At 37.2% G+C, this 17,071-nt stretch overlaps 1 protein-coding gene across 4 annotated transcripts in view; it reads left to right on the forward strand.

The window, feature by feature from the left end:
* Nucleotides 1-17,071, forward strand: part of EDRF1 (erythroid differentiation regulatory factor 1) — a 28,182-nt gene that overhangs the window by 8,585 nt on the left and 2,526 nt on the right. For 3 of the 4 annotated variants that reach the window (XM_049809553.1, XM_049809554.1, XM_049809555.1), the window contains 16 exons: nt 188-299; nt 1,029-1,176; nt 1,251-1,359; nt 1,720-1,831; nt 2,926-3,186; nt 4,714-4,785; nt 4,898-5,048; nt 7,300-7,488; nt 8,540-8,740; nt 9,126-9,348; nt 11,222-11,441; nt 11,845-12,003; nt 12,291-12,440; nt 13,110-13,263; nt 13,537-13,652; nt 14,426-14,589. In XM_049809553.1, coding sequence (XP_049665510.1) covers nt 188-299; nt 1,029-1,176; nt 1,251-1,359; nt 1,720-1,831; nt 2,926-3,186; nt 4,714-4,785; nt 4,898-5,048; nt 7,300-7,488; nt 8,540-8,740; nt 9,126-9,348; nt 11,222-11,441; nt 11,845-12,003; nt 12,291-12,440; nt 13,110-13,263; nt 13,537-13,652; nt 14,426-14,589 — 2,541 coding nt within the window. The remainder of the gene's footprint in view (nt 1-187; nt 300-1,028; nt 1,177-1,250; nt 1,360-1,719; nt 1,832-2,925; nt 3,187-4,713; nt 4,786-4,897; nt 5,049-7,299; nt 7,489-8,539; nt 8,741-9,125; nt 9,349-11,221; nt 11,442-11,844; nt 12,004-12,290; nt 12,441-13,109; nt 13,264-13,536; nt 13,653-14,425; nt 14,590-17,071) is intronic. The other variant, XM_049809556.1, reaches the window with a different exon arrangement.

Genomic DNA, 17,071 nt, shown 5'->3' on the forward strand with positions numbered 1-17,071 from the left:
AGAGATCAGTACATCTGTTTTGTTTGATATGACTCATTGTTTGCCTCTTTATAACAATTCACAAATAATTGTTTTAGTATCCATCCACTCTCGGGTGACTTAAATCTAAATTCCGTTAGTAAACATCCCTAATTTTTTCTGAAGAGTAAGTAAAGACTTAAATAACACTAGAAATGTTTGGTTTTAGGGATAACAACAAGCCAATAAATGTGCTAACGGGAATTGACTATTGGTTAGACAACTTAATATGCAATGTACCAGAGCTTGTGATGTGCTTTCATGTTAATGGAATTGTTCAGGTAAGTCTGGCTCTTTGCATTATGCCTAGTTAAGCCATTCTTCAATTTCTGAAATTGCTCCAGTTGTAACAGATCTCTTTCTAATCTTACGGCTCTCACAGAAAGATTACAGAAATCCTTTATTGCAGAGTGAGAAGCATCTATGCAGCTTGCAACAGTCATCCAAAAATACTGTGGTGGTTTTTTAAATTTTTTTCCTTTCCATGCATGCAAAATTCCTTCTTTACCTGATGTATGAGTGAAGGCAAAAATAAAAAATATAGCAGCAGAAATACATCAGTTTCTTGCATCTTAAAATCCGTAGTGTTAACTTGCCAAGACAGATGCATGCTTTTTAAACTTTTGTTTGTTTTTACTGTTTTACAGTAGACTACACATACCAGCTTTCTGTTGTACCTGGTAGCATATAGTTGCTTACTAGGCTGACTAGGTTTCATTGAAGTAAGAGTTAGATGTTGCACCTTCACCACTTTTTTTTTTTTCACCTTTTGTTCTCCGTTTACCATGTCTGTCACAGAAGTGAATCCTCTTTAAAGCTTTTATTGAGTAGTATAATCAAGATGTGCTTGCTTTTAAAGTAAATCGTAGAAATTAACTCGGTTTATCATGACACTGTATCATAATAGTAGCCTTTGTTTCTTTTACCTATTGACACTGATCTGTAGATTTTGGGAGGGTAGGTGGCAGAAAACCCTCCTAGTCTTGAGCTTTAACATATATTTCTTGCAGAAATATGAAATGATAAAGACTGAAGATATTCCCAATTTGGAAAACTCTAATTTTTCTACCAAAGTGATAAAAGATATTGCTCAAAATATCTTATCTTTTCTGAAATCAAATTGCACCAAAGAAGGACATACTTACTGGTTATTTAAAGGTAAGTAGGTTTAGATCAATTTGAAAAGATTTGTGTTAATGTCACATTGATTAATGAAAGGTCTTACCTTCCAGCAAGTGGGAGTGATATAGTAAAGCTCTATGACCTAACCACCCTTTGTGAAGAGACAGAAGACAAATACCAAAACCCTTTTACAATGCCGGTGGCAATTCTTCTATACAAGTGAGTTTTTATAATTTTTGCTGTAATACTTAGTTCTTGGTGCAGTTGTATTAAGAATACAGACCAAAAATTATGATGAAATGAAAATGCATCAAGTTAAAATCTTCTTTTACACATAAGCTTGGTAAGCCTCAGTCTCACCAAATCAAAACAGACTTTCTCGTTTTCACCATTTCTTCATGTAAACTACACTCTTGCTGAGTAAGTTTTGTAGACCCATCCTGAAGTTTGGGAGATCTACATTTGCAGTAGTATTGTTTAAAGATTTTTTTCTTCTTTTTTTTTTTTTCTTTTTTCTTTTTGTCTTCTAGCACAAATAATTTATCCAGGGATTTACTGTTTTGTTCAACTTTCTTTTAGAGTTGCTTGCAATATGATGCTGAAGAAAAACCAGAACAAGAAACACTATGGCACTATCAGAACATTGCTCCTTAATTGTCTTAAGTTATTGGACAATGGCAGACATCCTCAAGTAAGAATTACGTGTTTTCTTGTAGCTTTGTGTAAATATAGTAGAAATGCCATCATTGTAATACACCTGGTAATATTTTGTGTGGTTTTTCCTCCCTTTGCAAGGGAGAGAATTTAAATTTATTTATAAACTTAGAAATTGCCTTATGTTTAAAGAAGCCCCAGACTTTTTTTTTTTTTCAGTAAGTAGCCTTCACTGACCATCATTGCTGCATGAGTCTTCTGTCCTGCTCTAAAAAGGAACTTGTCATTACATTTGCTCTTCTGCTCTTGTTCTCAAAGAGCCCTTTTGTGTTTGGAAGCTGTACAGACACTGAAGCAGATCTCAGCTAGACATTGTAAAATGTGAATGTAGGAACATTTTTACTCTGAAGGTGGCTGAATGTTGGACAGGTCAACCAGAGAGGTTATAGAGTCTCCATCCTTTGAGATACTCAAAAGCCCGACTGGATGTGGTCCTGAGCAATCTGCTTAGAGCAAGGGGGTTGGGCTAGACAATCTCCAGGGGTTCCTTCCAACCTCAGCTATTCTGTGTTAGGTGGGAGATTCAGAAAAAGAACCTCAAATAGAGGGCTTCAGTGGCATTAAATTTAATGTCTTTTTTGAACAGTCAGAAGTAGAGAGGATGTTGGGAAGCAGAAGAAAGGAATGTGATCAAGAGCTGCCCCTATTTATTTTTTTTTCTTTTAAAGGGAAAAACCAAAGCTGTGTTGGGCCAAGGTGTCTGTATTCCCAATTTTACCTTTATGCCCTCACTTGCAAAACAGGAGATGAAGACCTTGTAAGGTGGGGGCTGAAACCAAGTGTGGCCAAGCTTGCTTGTGGGGGCTCCATGCACGTATACAGATAGTTGACAACATACTGTCTGCAGTGATTTGTTTCTTAAATGTTGTTAAAAATTCAATGCTAAAACAAACAGTCATACAGTGTGTGTGTGCGCGCGCGCGCATACAGGCTGTATTTACAGCTTATCAAATATCTACTTGCATGTACTGTTTATTCCTTATTCTAAGACAAATTATATTGCTGCTGCCTCTCAAAAGAAAAAAATGAACTTGAAAATAAAACACTACTTTTTTTTTCTTATTTGAAAAGATTATTGCTTCAGCAAACTACATGTTATCAGAGCTTTTTCAGTTGGATGAACCTAAAAAAGAAGACAGTACAGACTTCCCTATAAATGGAAATTCTGATGAAAGTTATAGCGAGGAAGAGGAAGAAATGCCAGACAGTGATGAAAATGGTTCTTACAGTAACAGTTCTGATCCACCAGATGACAATAAAGCAGTGGCTATAATCAAATCTGTTGGAGAGTTATCGGTACCAGAAAAATACAAGTCTGTTCATCGAATACGTGTAAGTGAAGTCATGGATTTTTTTAAGGGTTTCTTGAAAGATTTATTTCATGTAGCAAGGTTTGTTATTGAAATTCAGTTACCTGTTAGTTTTGTCTTCAGGTGAACTGAAGCATGAGGCAGTGGGGAAAGAAACTTTTCGTGAGCTGCTCATAAAATTTGAGGTCTTTGAATTTTACAGTGTAGCAGGTTTAATGTAGATTTTTCTCTGCCACCTTGCACGTGTCTGTTGCGACATGATTCTGCATAGCTGACTACACAAAAACTATTCCTGTCACTCTAAGAGAGAAAATATTGCCAACTGTGGCCATGTGTACGAGCTGTAGATGACCACAAGTTTGTGTGGATACCTAGGTTATTTTAGTATTATTTTTCCTGGAGCAATATTAACGTTTGGGGTTTTTTTCTGGGAGCATCAGCTACTTCATGTCCACAGAATTAGTCTTTGATTTCCTTCTTTGATTTGTCTTTCCATGGTAACTGGTCAGAATACAGCAATTTGACTCCTTGAAGTTCTGGTTATAGTTAATTTTAAAAGAGAGATGGAGCTTTACTCTGCACATGTGTGTATATTGTGTGTAAGGGGACAGCTGGGTGCATAACCGTAAGTATGTTCATTGACAAACTTCATTGACATACATGTGCTTCATAAACGAATCAGCAGAAGTGTAATACTGCTACCTTCATTGCACTTTCTGTGCATTATTATTGAAACAAAATAGAAGAATATGAGAAACTGGGAAGATCAGTGAAGAAACTGTTCATAGAATTTTACTTTTGTTCTGGTGTTTTGCTTGTCTTGCCTATATAGGGATATGATTGTGAAATGACTCTCATTGGTGAAAAGCTAAACCTTTTTTCTAATGTCTGTACAAAGAACAAGATTTCCTAAAAAAAAAAAAAAAAAAAAAAAAAAAAAAAAAAATTTAAAAAAAAATTGTAACTCTTGTTGCTATCTTAATTTCTAACACTTCAAGGTCCATCAGCTGAAAATACAACAACTTGTACAGGTGCAGAAGCACTTAATTTCCCCTTTCTTCTCCCCCTTCTACTCTATCCCAGAAGAAAACAAAAGTACACCACCCCCACCCTTCTCCCTGCCCTCAAAAACCCCAAACCCAAGGCATTGAGTTGCTCAAAGGTGTTGAAAGTGCAACTTGGATGTATAGGCTGAGGAAGTGGTTTCTGTATAGTATTGAATCTGCTTGTCTTCCTGGGTCTGCATCGCAGACCATCTGTGGATACTTTTGTAATTACTGTTATGGAATAGCATCATCTCATCTCTTCTCTTCTTTGCATTGTCTTTGGGATTACCAGGAGAGACCAAGTGTAGATGACCAGATACATGAATTGCTCACTGAGATAAAGGAAAGAAATACTGTGACACTTCATAGTGTAGAGTTCAGTTCCCTTTACAGGTTTTCTTAATGCTGTCTCTCATTTGTATCTTCTAGCCAGTAATTTTGATGTTTCACGTGTTGAACATTTATTTTCTTCTTATTCCTTCCCTGCTGCCCCCTTAATGAAGCCTAGCTGTGCATTTCCTGTCTGCCATGGCACCGAGGAGCGCTGCAGGCTAGTGCTCAACTATGTCCTGGAGGTAAATTTACCATCAAATTTCTAATGATGTTTCACCTAGTACCCAACTCTTGATGTATTCTGTATTTGCTAGATATTGCCTTCAAGGTGAATTAAATGATTTCTTCTTGCAGGGCTTGAAGTCTGTTGACAGCAGTGTTAAAAAAGAGGGTGACCTTCCTGCAGCTGACCCCAGCACACCAATCCCATTGAAATATGAAGATGAATCCACCAGTGGTGGTCCTGAGTGTCTGGAAAAACAGATGGCATTGTTTTTAGACAAAAGTAAGTTGTATTGTTGTGCAAATAAGACATTTCCAGTGCCAACACACAGTGCTGCTACTTTTATTTTGATTGTCAAAACAGTGTACTTGGAAGTCACTAATTACACTATTGCATAAGCAAAAGCAGTATACTGAGAATTGGAGAACAGTGTGTTCCTTTTTAAGTATGAAAAGAATAGCTCATTTGGGATATTTTTGCATATCAAAGCATCCTTTATTAGTAAACATATAATTTTACTGGACCATATTTAGATATGGCTTGCAGATGACTTCCATAAGGGCTTAGTATTTTGGAGTTTGGTGTGTGGAGCCCCGTTAGTTGTGTGGGTTGTTTTTAAAACAGTCTTCATTCTTTTTTTGTGACTTGGAAGTTTTGTGGAAGAACTTCTTACTTCTGGCAGTTTTTTCTGCTACATTATGCTTGCTTCTGAACTGCATATAAAATGCTAACTAGGATTTTGTTTTCTTTCTTGTACCTCTACAATTGCAGAAGGAAGCAGAAAATAAAAGATGTTTTGTTTGCTTAAATACTCAAACTCCAGAAGTTTCAGACTATAGTCTGTATTTTATTTTTCTCTGGAGTGCCGTAGACTTTTCTGAAGGTAGTAGAGTTCTCTGCAGTTCTCTCAAGCATAACTCAGAAAGAAATTTAAGTCTTCAATATTTTTACAATTCTTTATTCTTTCTTTTTTTCTCCCTTCCCCCTTTGAAAATCTCTAAATAGTAAGCAAGTTCAGTTCCGAGTTATTCATTTAAGTGTTCTCAGGTTTCACTTCCAATTTTGTGATTGTCTCTTGAATGTCAGTGACCTGGAGATGTATGCATGCTTTCTTAGTTTTTATCAGATATGTGACCACAGAATTTAACACCTCCATCAGAAAGTTATATTAAGCTTACATAAATTCTGCATGGTACTGTTAATGTGGACTGTGAAACTAATTTTTACCAAGACCTACTGAGAAATTTTACCTAGGTCAGCTCAGCAAGAACAGTGTGCTTCTTTCAGCTCTCCTGCAGCCAGGCTCTTGTCTTCTGCCTTCAGAAGAATTTGGAACTGATGACACATTGCGGCTGCTTGACAGCTGGCAAGGAGAATGTCCACACGATAACTTTTTCTGTTTAGAAACAAGTGTTTCCTGGGGGTTGAAGGAGATAAATATAGCACAGATCAGAAAAAAATACTTTGGTTGATTTCTGGAGCTGTGCTGGAGTTGTTCCCTGAAGTAGCAATGGTGCTGCTTGCTTAGGTCATAAGGATTGAATTCAGCCTAGAGAAAAATAGTTCAAACAGAAGGGAGAAACTTTTGCTTCTCCACTGTGTGGGTTGGTTTGTTGCCTGCCATGCAAATTATGTAGTTTTTCTGCTACATGTGTATGTTTACGTAGATACAGAAAGGATAAGTGCTCTTAATTCTTGAAGAAAACTACTTCTGATTAGTATATAGATACAGTATATGTGCATTCTGTGTCTTCAACTGCATGAGGTGTTACCGTATTAGATTTGTCTTTGTCCTAATGTAAACATGTAGTTCTTCTATAACTTACGAAAGATAGCGGGCTTGCAAGTCAGGCCTTGTAGGTCCACCTGTAAACAAGAGATTCATTTCTGTGTGCAAATATTGTCACGACAAAATTCTGTCCATCGGTACACTTAAACTCAGTGGCCTGTTCTTTCTGGTTCCATAACTGCTGCAGCATTGAAGAGGGAACCTTCATAATCTGATGCTGAGAATGTCTTGAAATGAGTGTGAGACAGACATTGTTTTTTCTTGTGGGAAGGACCGGGTTATCCAGTTCCTCCTGTGCTGGAGGCTAAACCCACAAATGGAGTCTTTCTCACTTTGAGACTGTTCATAAAGAAGCAGAGCGTATATCCTAAGGATTTGGTGGAGAACATGGCAAACTATGCCTGTGGCTTTCCTGTTCTTTTCTACTGCTACCTAACGGAATAGTCTTAGTTTTTGAGACACAGGTGCAGTGGCTGTTTAAAGTGTGAGAGGTCAGCTGCATTGTCACTGTGCTTACTGTGTTCAAGCATCCCACTGTCAGGTGGAGTATGTGGAGAAGTTCCAAGTAATGGGTCCATTTTGCAGATGAAAAATGTAGTGGCAGACAAGTTGGCATAACTCTACTTGTGCAGAGCTGTAATAAGGCAGTTTAAATTCTGTCTGTATGCTGATGAAGTTGTGTCCAACCTCTGGCATATGTTATGGAGATGAGATTTACTGATGAGGTTCTGTTCCATGTTACAGTGGGCTCATTTCAGAAGGGTAAGCATTGCAGTCAGTCAGGAATGATTCCCGGATCGTGGCAATATAAAATGAAACTCCAGCTCATTCTGAAGTCATCAAAGGCTTATTATGTCCTATCTGATGCTGCTATGATTCTACAGAAATATGGGAGAGCATTACGATACATCAAGCTGGCTTTACAGTGCCATGGTGAGTTGCTAGAATGTGTTTGTCATCTGTACCATTGACTGTATAAACCTTTCATGATATCAGATACTTCTCTTGTGCATGATTTATCCTAGTGGCATGCAGTGACAAGTCTGACAACTGTGTGTTTAGTTAAACTAAGCGTCTAGCTCATTATTCAGCAGGGAAGTCTGTAGTAAGAATAACTCCTGTCACTGGTAGAAAGGTGCTCCCATTTTGACAGATTGGGAAACTTACAGTGCAGATTTGGAGCTTCAGAGCATTTGAAGCTGGGAGAGTCAGTCCTGGTGCCAAGACCAAGACAGTGTTCTGTGGTCTAAGTGCTATCGCTGCAAGCAGACGTTTTTTGCCTGGAAATGCCTGGTGGTTCCCATTTGATTTAAATATATTCCTGACTCAGAAGTACCAAACTTGTTCATCAGCTGAATTGGATACTCTTCTAAAATGAAATACATGTTCAAGTATTACTGAGGAAAACGAAGGAAGGAAAATCAGGCTGTTCAGAATATTACTACCATAATGAGAATAACTAATCAGAAAATGTCATTAGCTTAGTACTGTAGTGCTGCTATTTTGCTTCAGTATTTGTAGGGCTTGGGGCGGGAGGAGGCTTATAAAGCAAGAGTGCTTGATCTTAACACAATGCTTATCAATAACTCAAAGCATTCTTCAGCTTTCAGTCTTTTAAAGACTTGAGAATCGAGTTTAAACTGTACCTTGTGGAATTTAATTTTTCATGCTATATCTCATTTGAGTTAATCTGTAGAAAGTCGGTTTTCCTTCAGTCAAATCTAAGATTAGCATTTGTAATTACCAGATTCACTGCTCAACTTGGTCAACATAGTGGCTCTTTTTCAAACTGTCAGCTGTGTAGAGCAACTATGACTTTAAAATAGGTTAGTTCTTCTTAGAAGAACATGTGTTGTCTGCATACAGAGAATAAGTGTGACAGGTTACATAAAACCCAATTATATTGTCAGTCTGTGCCAAACCTTTTGATGTTTAATTCTTTTCTTTTCCTGCTCCCTCATCCATGGAATTTTTTTTCTAACAGATACCTACTGTTGTCTCTGCGCCAGCATGCTTCCTGAAGTGTTAGTATTTCTTTGTCAGTGTTTAACCCTTTGTGGAGATATCCAATTAATGCTTGCTCAGAATGCAAACAACAGAGCTGCATATCTTGAAGAGTATAATTACCAGACAAAAGAAGATCAGGAAATATTACACAGTCTTCATAGAGAATCCAGGTGCCAAGGTATGATACTGATACAAGATAACTGCCATAATGCAGTTATGTGACAGACGTAATTTCATTGTGCTTCCTCAAAACCATGCACTCATAACATTTCTGGAGGAGGGTTTATTAAGCTTCAGCTCTGTTTTTTTCAGAGAAAGCTTATTGTGCCTGTCATATGTAAGGAGGTTGTCAAGGTATTGTATGACATGCCTGAAGCTGTAAAATAATGGGAGACATTGTTTAAGTAATGGGTAAATTTTACTTATCTGCAGAAATTGTGGGATTGTTCTGACATGATTGTTATACTTGGTCATCTTTTTTGGCATTTTCCTCTAGACTATCACAGATGTAAGTTTGTTTGGAAATACTGTTTGACATGCAGGCTTTGCATTTTGTTTTCTAGTGTTTGCCTGGGCTACAGATTTGTCCACAGACTTGGAATGCCAACTTTCTGTCAGCTGTAAATGTTACGAAGCAGCTTATGAAATCTTACTTTTTAGTAATCTAAAAAACCAAAATCCAGAGCAGCATATACAGGTACTAAAGAGGATGGGCAATATCAGGAACGAGATTGGAGTGTTTTACATGAACCAGGCTGCTGCAGTGCAGACTGAGAGACTGGGCAAGTATTCTTTTTTTCCACTTCTTACTGTTCCGCGGAGCTACAATAATGATCGTGTTCACTAATAGTGCGAGAAATCTTGAGTATTTCTGATTACAAAGACGACATTTAAAGAACTTAGTAGTAAATAATTTTCTGTAATTGATGTTATGTAACTTTAATGTCCATTGTAAGTATTTGTCCACAATAGATTTACTGTGGCTTGTACATTGTACTTAATTGAGCCTAAACTGAATAATGGAATCTATAGCTTTGGAGACATTCTTTTGAAGTGTGTAGAATGCCCTCAACAAACATGATGGAAACTTTAAACCAACTCAGTTATAGAAGGGAGGGCATGTTGCATTCTTGATGTGTTTGGTTTAGCCCAGCATGAAAAAGCGTAAACGTAATTTAAACATAAGAATAGTTTCAGTGAAGTCAGTCTATACATTTTTTGGTAAGTAAATCCTTGGAGGCTTTGCTTTTGGGTTTTCTTGGGTTTTGTTTTTGGGTTTTTTTTTTCTGTTTCTTTGGGTTTTGTATTGTTGTGTTCAGGGGTTTTTTGTGTTTGTTTTTTTGTGGTGTTTTTGTTTGTTTGGTGGGTTTTGTGGGGGTTTTTTGTTTTTTTGTTTTGGTTTTGGGGTTTTTTTTAGGAAATGGAGGTTGCCTAAGGGCAACCTGGTAGGCTAAGGTGTTTGATGGGTTTTTGTTTTTTGAAAGCAAAACCAATAATGTCTTGTCTACAAGTGTCATGGTTTAACCCCAGCCAGCAGCTAAGTGCCACGCAGCTGCTCACTGACTTTACTCCCAGCACCCAGTCGGAAGGGGGACAGAATTGGGGGGGGGGAGGGGGGGAGTAAAACTTGTGGGTTGAGATAAGAACAGTTTACTAGAACAGAAAGGAAGAAAATAATAATAATAAAAAAATAATAATTAAAAAATAATTGGAATATACAAAACAAGTGATGCATAATGCAATTGCTCACCACCTGCTGATTGACACCCAGTTAGTTCCCGAGCAGCGATCTGTCCCCAAGGCCAACTCCCCCCAGTTTATATACTGGGCATGACATCACATGGTATGGAATATCCCTTTGGCCAGTTGGGGTCAGCTGCCCTGGCTGTGTCCTCTCCCAGATTCTTGTGCCTCTCCAGCCTTCTTGCTGGCTGGGCATCAGAAGTTGAAAAATCCTGGACTGTTTAGCAGCAACTGAAAACATCAGTGTGTTATCAGCATTCTTCTCATACTGAATCCAAGACATAACACTATACCAGCTACTAAAAAGAAAACTAACTCTATCCCAGCCAAAAACAGGACAACAGTTTTATATGAGCTAGAACAAATTAGATGCTGGTGGTCCATTGTAAATAGCTCCAGTCTTGCAAATACTGGCTTTTTTCTGTGACCTTTGTCCAATTAATATTTGAAAGATTTGGGGTTGGACTTTTAATTTTGTAATTTTTCATAATCTCTGTGGTTTTGCAGAACTGCTATTTAGCTGAAGTCAAAGCTCAAAGACTGAATGTCACTTGCCTGTAAAAGTCACTTTTTACTTGTTTCATACTGTATGTTTATAGAAGTAACTAGTACCCGGAATATTACTGTGGAGAAAAAAAACCCAAACAACTACGTTTATCCTGTTAATTTACCCTGGTTTTTGTCTGTCATGTTATCACAATTCTTTTGAAAGTATAGTATGTGTAATAGCGTACTTTAGGTATTAAGATTTTAATGTTTGAGGTTTTCTTAAGAGTATTTTCCATGAATTGGGTCTTCAGAATCATTTACCACCCTTAAACTCTAAAACGAGAAAAAGAACATAATGGCAATGTTTGTTCAGTATCTTTCAAGAATTTGAATGAGTTGGTAAGCCTTGTGTCTTAACCCTAGTGAGTAAAACTGTATCGACGACAGAGCAGCAACTCTGGAAGAAAAGCTTCTCTTGCTTTGAAGAAGGAATTCAGAATTTTGAGTCAATTGATGATGCAACCAATGCTGCTCTGCTGCTGTGCAACACGGGAAGACTGATGAGAATTTGTGCTCAAGCGCACTGTGCAACTGAAGGTGACTTCAAAAGAGAGTTTTCCCCAGAAGAGGCACTTTATTATAATAAGGTAACATGATACTATTTTTAGAATGGCCCATACCCTAATATGCCTTTTACCATAGAACATTTGTAAATATATTTGTAAATATTTGTAAGTCTTGATGTAATAACTTGGGATACCTCTCCTGCTTTCATATTATCTTAATCCTTGCTGTATAGGCTTCAGTATTGTTGTTGAGGTTTGCATCCATTGCTGTCATATATGACACGCTGTGACTTTCAAATCCTGATGTTTAACAGACTGCAATACTACACAGAAGGCAGACAGAAATGCATGGTCAGGATTAAAGTTATGACCAAAACGGGTGTAAGGAAAATACTGAAGAAGGCTCAGACAGATTATTTTGGAATGCTTCCTTGAGAATGAGTAAAGCGGTAACCATGTGTGTATATTATTTTATAATCTGTAGGCTGTTGACTACTATCTGAAGGCATTAAGATCACTGGGTAAGAGAGATGTGCATCCAGCTGTTTGGGATTCTGTGAACTGGGAGCTGTCTACTACATATTTCACTATGGCAACTCTACAGCAGGATTATGCTCCACTATCTCGAAAGGCTCAGGAACAGGTAACGAAGAACAATTGTGTCAACATCTGGTAAAATATGCTATTGTCTTCCTGAAAAACTAAACAGGGAGCAAAATTGATATTGGAATAACTTGTAAAACTTCATTAGATTGAAGAACTTTTGTGAAGTAGTTCTTACAAACTATAAAATGTTTAGTCACTTGCATTTTCAAGGTTTTGCTTAATGAAAAGATAATGCCGCAAATAGAGATTTAACCCTTACACTTGCACGTAGTGGTGTTCTAGTTTCAAAGTAATCACACTACGCTTCTTTGTTTTATTTTGTAGATAGAGAAAGAAGTTAGTGAGGCCATGAAGAAGTCCCTGAAATACTGCGATGTTGATACAGTGTCTGCACGACAGCCTCTCTGCCAATACAGAGCTGCAACCATCCACCACAGGCTTGCTTCAATGTACCACAGTTGCCTGAGAAACCAGGTATTAGTACAAACTGTTTTGTTCTTCTGTATAGGTTCCACACTTAACATGTCCAGTGTGTGTGGAGATTGATATTTATCCTTCTACCTGTAGTTGGGGTATATTTATTTAAAGGATTTAACCAAAGAAATATGAGGTGGTTTATTTGCAAATCATTGTGAAATATAATGTTACTTTTAAGAGCAGTCTGTCTTTTATAGAGTGTATTGAGCTTTATGGTTCTGTCTATTCTCTCATAACAGAAGCATCGATGATAAATATTTTCTTTGGTTTGGTTTTGCATCCCAGCCACTCTTATGATATATAAGCAGACAGCCTTCTGCTAGAACATTAGCATATGATTTATTAACACCTTAGTGTAGACTTGCATGTCACTTTCTGATTTTTTTTTTTAAATTCTTTTTTCCAAATTACTATTCTTTATAGTTAACTTAATTCAACTTGGTGTGAATTTGTTAGCATTAGCTATGAAATTACAATAGCTTCAAAGATGGCAGGCTGATGACGTCTTCTAGAAATGTGCAGACCTTTAGATGAACCATTATGAAATGAGCTGGGGAACAATTGTTAGTACCTCATGTACCAACATATGCAGGTTTTTTTTCTAATGGTTACCTCATGGACATACACATTCTCTGGGATTTACTATGTATCCTACTTTGAGTGCAGGTTGGTGATGAACATTTGAGGAAACAACACCGAGTACTTGCTGATCTTCATTACAGTAAGGCAGTACGACTCTTCCAACTCTTGAAGGATGCACCCTGTGAGTTTCTTCGTGTGCAGCTGGAAAGAGTGGCATTTGCAGAATTCCAGATGGCAAGTAAGTCTAGCTCTGTCTTACTACAACAGCTTTCTAAAGTACCATTACCTATGTAATTTCATTTTTAGATAACTTTGTATATGAGAGCAGGAGTAATCTGCTTCTCAGAATAGAATTTTCTTCAGGAGAGAAGAGACATTTTTATCTTACCAGTTTTCAGTTGACTAGGACAATACATGCTTTTCTCATGAGAACTCTTGAAATCTTTGGATGGAAGAAAAAGTACAATCCATAACATAAGCCATTTGTGTCCTTTGTTTTTACTTTTTTTAGGTCAGAACAGCAGTGCTGGGAAATTAAAGACTTTGTTTGGGGCCCTAGATATAATGGTGAAAGCGAAGGGTGCATTCCAGCTCATCAGAAAGGAGCTAGTGGCAGAAAGTGAACAGGTAAAAAAAAAAAAAGTCAAGTGGTCTGATTATCTGCTCCCTTGTATCTCTTGCATTCCTGTAAAACTGGTCATTTGGCAATTAAGTTATTGCTTGGTTACTTTTCAGTAGAGCTAGTTGCTTAAATAGTGTGGACAGGGTTCTCTTCTAGCCTTTAAGTGGAAGTGGATAAAAAAAATTTAGAACATGATCTGGAGATGGATTAAAACATGTTTGTATATGGATGTATACTGAGTGACTGAGTGAATGGGTTTCTGTGGAACTCTGTATTATCCCTTAAAAGTCTTCCTAAAGAACTTAAGATTGTATGTACAATATAAATGGGGATTGTCTCTACATAGTATTTTTAATATTGAAACATTAAAGTGTAGGAGGTTATCTCTAGCTAGTTTTAATAGGTTCTTGATGCCTATATTACTTGCAATGTATGCTGACATGTTTTCATCCCTTGCTGACAATTTGAGCAACAGATGTCGTAGTCAAGTCTTTATTTTCCTGACATTTTTATAACTAAATACTCCAATATGTAAGTACAACACAGGCAGTTGGCATAGCTCATAGCTCATAACTGTACACAAGTTAACTACTTGTTAGCTACTTGTTAACTACTTGTACTACTTTATGAAGCCTCATAAACAGGGTCTCATAGCAGTTGTGATGTTGGTACCACTCCTGTGAAGAGTAAGCTAACCTGCAAGTGTGGTTGTATGACTTAACTGCAGTGCATTTTAACGGTGGGGTTGAGTGAAATGGTTTCTGTTTTCCTCTTGTAGAAAAGCAAGGATAAAAGTAGTGCTGAGAATGTGTCACCTAATGATTCCCCTACTGGCCTTAACAAAGAAGAAGTATTGAAACTGCTTAGTATTTTTGAGTCCAGAATGTCATTCCTTCTCCTCCAATCCATTAAATTGTTAACTTCAACCAAAAAAAAAATTGGGTAAGTTGAACCTAGATATGTGTGCGTAGATGTGATTCTCATCCATAAATCCATACAAACTATGTACACTTAAGCATGCTAGACAGTATGATACTTATTCTTTTATGGAGGTGACTCTTCTGTGTGGAGAAGGAGCCGAGATATGCCTTGATTGTCTAAATTGTGCAAGTTTTCTATGTTTTTGAGTGCAATCGAGGGAATGACCAAGAAACATCTTTACTGAGTGTGTCTAGACAGCTTTTTTTCTCTCCTCTTTCATGATAGCAGTCCAGGACTGAGCGAGGACAAAGAAGTCAGACTTGAATGGCTGTATTCAGATAGGAAAATAAGAGTTTGTAATTGTCGTCTGAAATGCATGGTACAGTTATGAATCACTGATGCTTTATCATGCTCTGTGATATCTAACTTGCCCTTTAGAGGATATAAATCCTGTGTCCTTCACAGGTATAAATTCATACACAAAGCAGTTTAACTTGTACTGCTGTAATTTTGCTGGCATACTTCCCATTGACTGGTTTATTTTTTTAATCAAAATGTTTGTTCAGGGAATGAGGTACACTTATATGGTGTCCTTTATCTTAATTGACATTGGTCTTCATCTGTGACAGAGCACTTCAAAGTTAGTGGGGGAGAAACTACTGTGTACTGCTGATCTTTTGATATATCTTGATGATAAAATATATCAGTGACAGCATAGTTTAGCAAGCCAAATACTTCAGAATAAATGTAGGCACATCAGTAACGCTGTAAATAGAGAGGGATGTATATGGGGAAGATACTTGTGGGCGTTAAGGAATTTTTCTAATGCCTAATGGAGTGCAGTGAAAAAACAATCTTCTGTCTTGCTGCTGCAATTGAAAACAAACGTGGCTTCTCCTTTTTGTGTTGACCTTGAAGTGTTGTTGGCATTAGGTACAGCAGTGGAATTCCTTACACCACCACTATTGCTTTTGTTGGTTAGATTTGAATGTGTGTGTTGTTGCTTTTGGGATCCAAAAAATACCTTTTATTCCCTGAGCAGCAAATGTGTGTGATTGCAGAAGTTACAGCAGCATACTACTGCTGTTTCTAATGTTATATAAAGTTAATTTATGAAAATGTGTCATTAGTTCTAGTATATAGTTCTAGAGAATTCTTTTATTGTTGGAAGTTAATAGTTTTTCAGATTGAAGCATTGCTGATGCAAGTGGTATTTTGCCAGAAGTAAACTGTGAAATGAATTTATTCTGCACAGTAACTTATCTGGTGATAGTAGGAGACTGATAAATAGAAAAACATGAGATGAGAAGAAAGCCTGTGTGCTTTCTTAGCAGTGGTTTAGGTGCACTGTTTGGTGCTTTCACTTCTTAAAAAAGACCTTCCACAAGGTGGCAATCTGAATATGTGAAATGCAGAGGATTAAAGTATAATTTATATGTAACCAAGCAGATGTCCCAAGTAATGGAGTAAATTGTTTTAGTTCTGTTAGGATATGGGTAAATGTTGTAAACCAAAAAACTGCTGTTTTTTTGTTTTGGGGGTTTTTTCCCCATTTAATTCCTCATCATTGCCTCTCCGGAGTGGGATTTTGTACTGAAGATTCCATATAGGGAACGCGTTACAGTTTTAATTTGAATAGTGTGAAATGGGAATGTTGCTGTAACATGTTAAACTCTTTTAAACGATGGTGGATTGAGGCTAAGCTTAAAACTACCTTTTGTTCAACCTTTCTAGTACCTTGTGTACATCTTGCGTACGTTTCCTCAGTTCTGCTTTGTAGATGATAACGTCTGCCTTCTGTTTTAATAATAGCTGAAAAGGGAGGAAATTGGAGCTCACAAATGCTATTTCAGGGTCTCAGATGCACTTTGGCAGAGAACAGGAGAACATGTGGTAAAATTGATGTTTGATAGTGAAACTTGCAGACTAGCAATAAAACTGGATGAAATCAGAGTTTTACCCTCTAAAAGTTAAATACATAAGCATAACTGAACTTGGCTATGTAAATTGGAGGAAAGTAGTAATTGAAAGTAATGTTTCATTCTGGGAATTGTTGTAACTTATCCTGGAAATACTTTGCATTTCAGTGGCTTTTTATTGACTACCTGTTCTGTTTAATAAACAAACCTGTCTGATTTCTGCCAAGTGTTATGAATTTAATTTGCTTCACCATTTCTTGGTAATTCCCAAAGCATTTGCAATTAAACTGACTGCTGCTTGCACACATACATGCTTTATTTATTTATAATATCAATGGCAGCATTTTTATCTTTCTTTTTTTCTGGTTTGGGTCACTTACTTATTAGTCTTGGACATTAAATGTAGCAGAGCAGGGTGGCAGAGAGGAGGGGTGACAGCGCTGAAGCAGAAGACCAGCACATGTCTGATAAGGGATTTACAATGATATTTGTCAAATGGAGAAAATTGGTGGGAGCTTAGACTGCAGACTGGCGAAAGAGAGAAGCTCTTTTGTGCAGAGGTATTGAACATGGAAAAGTCTCTA

Source organism: Accipiter gentilis, chromosome 9 (genome assembly GCF_929443795.1).
Source record: "Accipiter gentilis chromosome 9, bAccGen1.1, whole genome shotgun sequence".
In the NCBI taxonomy this organism is placed as follows: Eukaryota; Metazoa; Chordata; class Aves; order Accipitriformes; family Accipitridae; genus Astur; species Astur gentilis.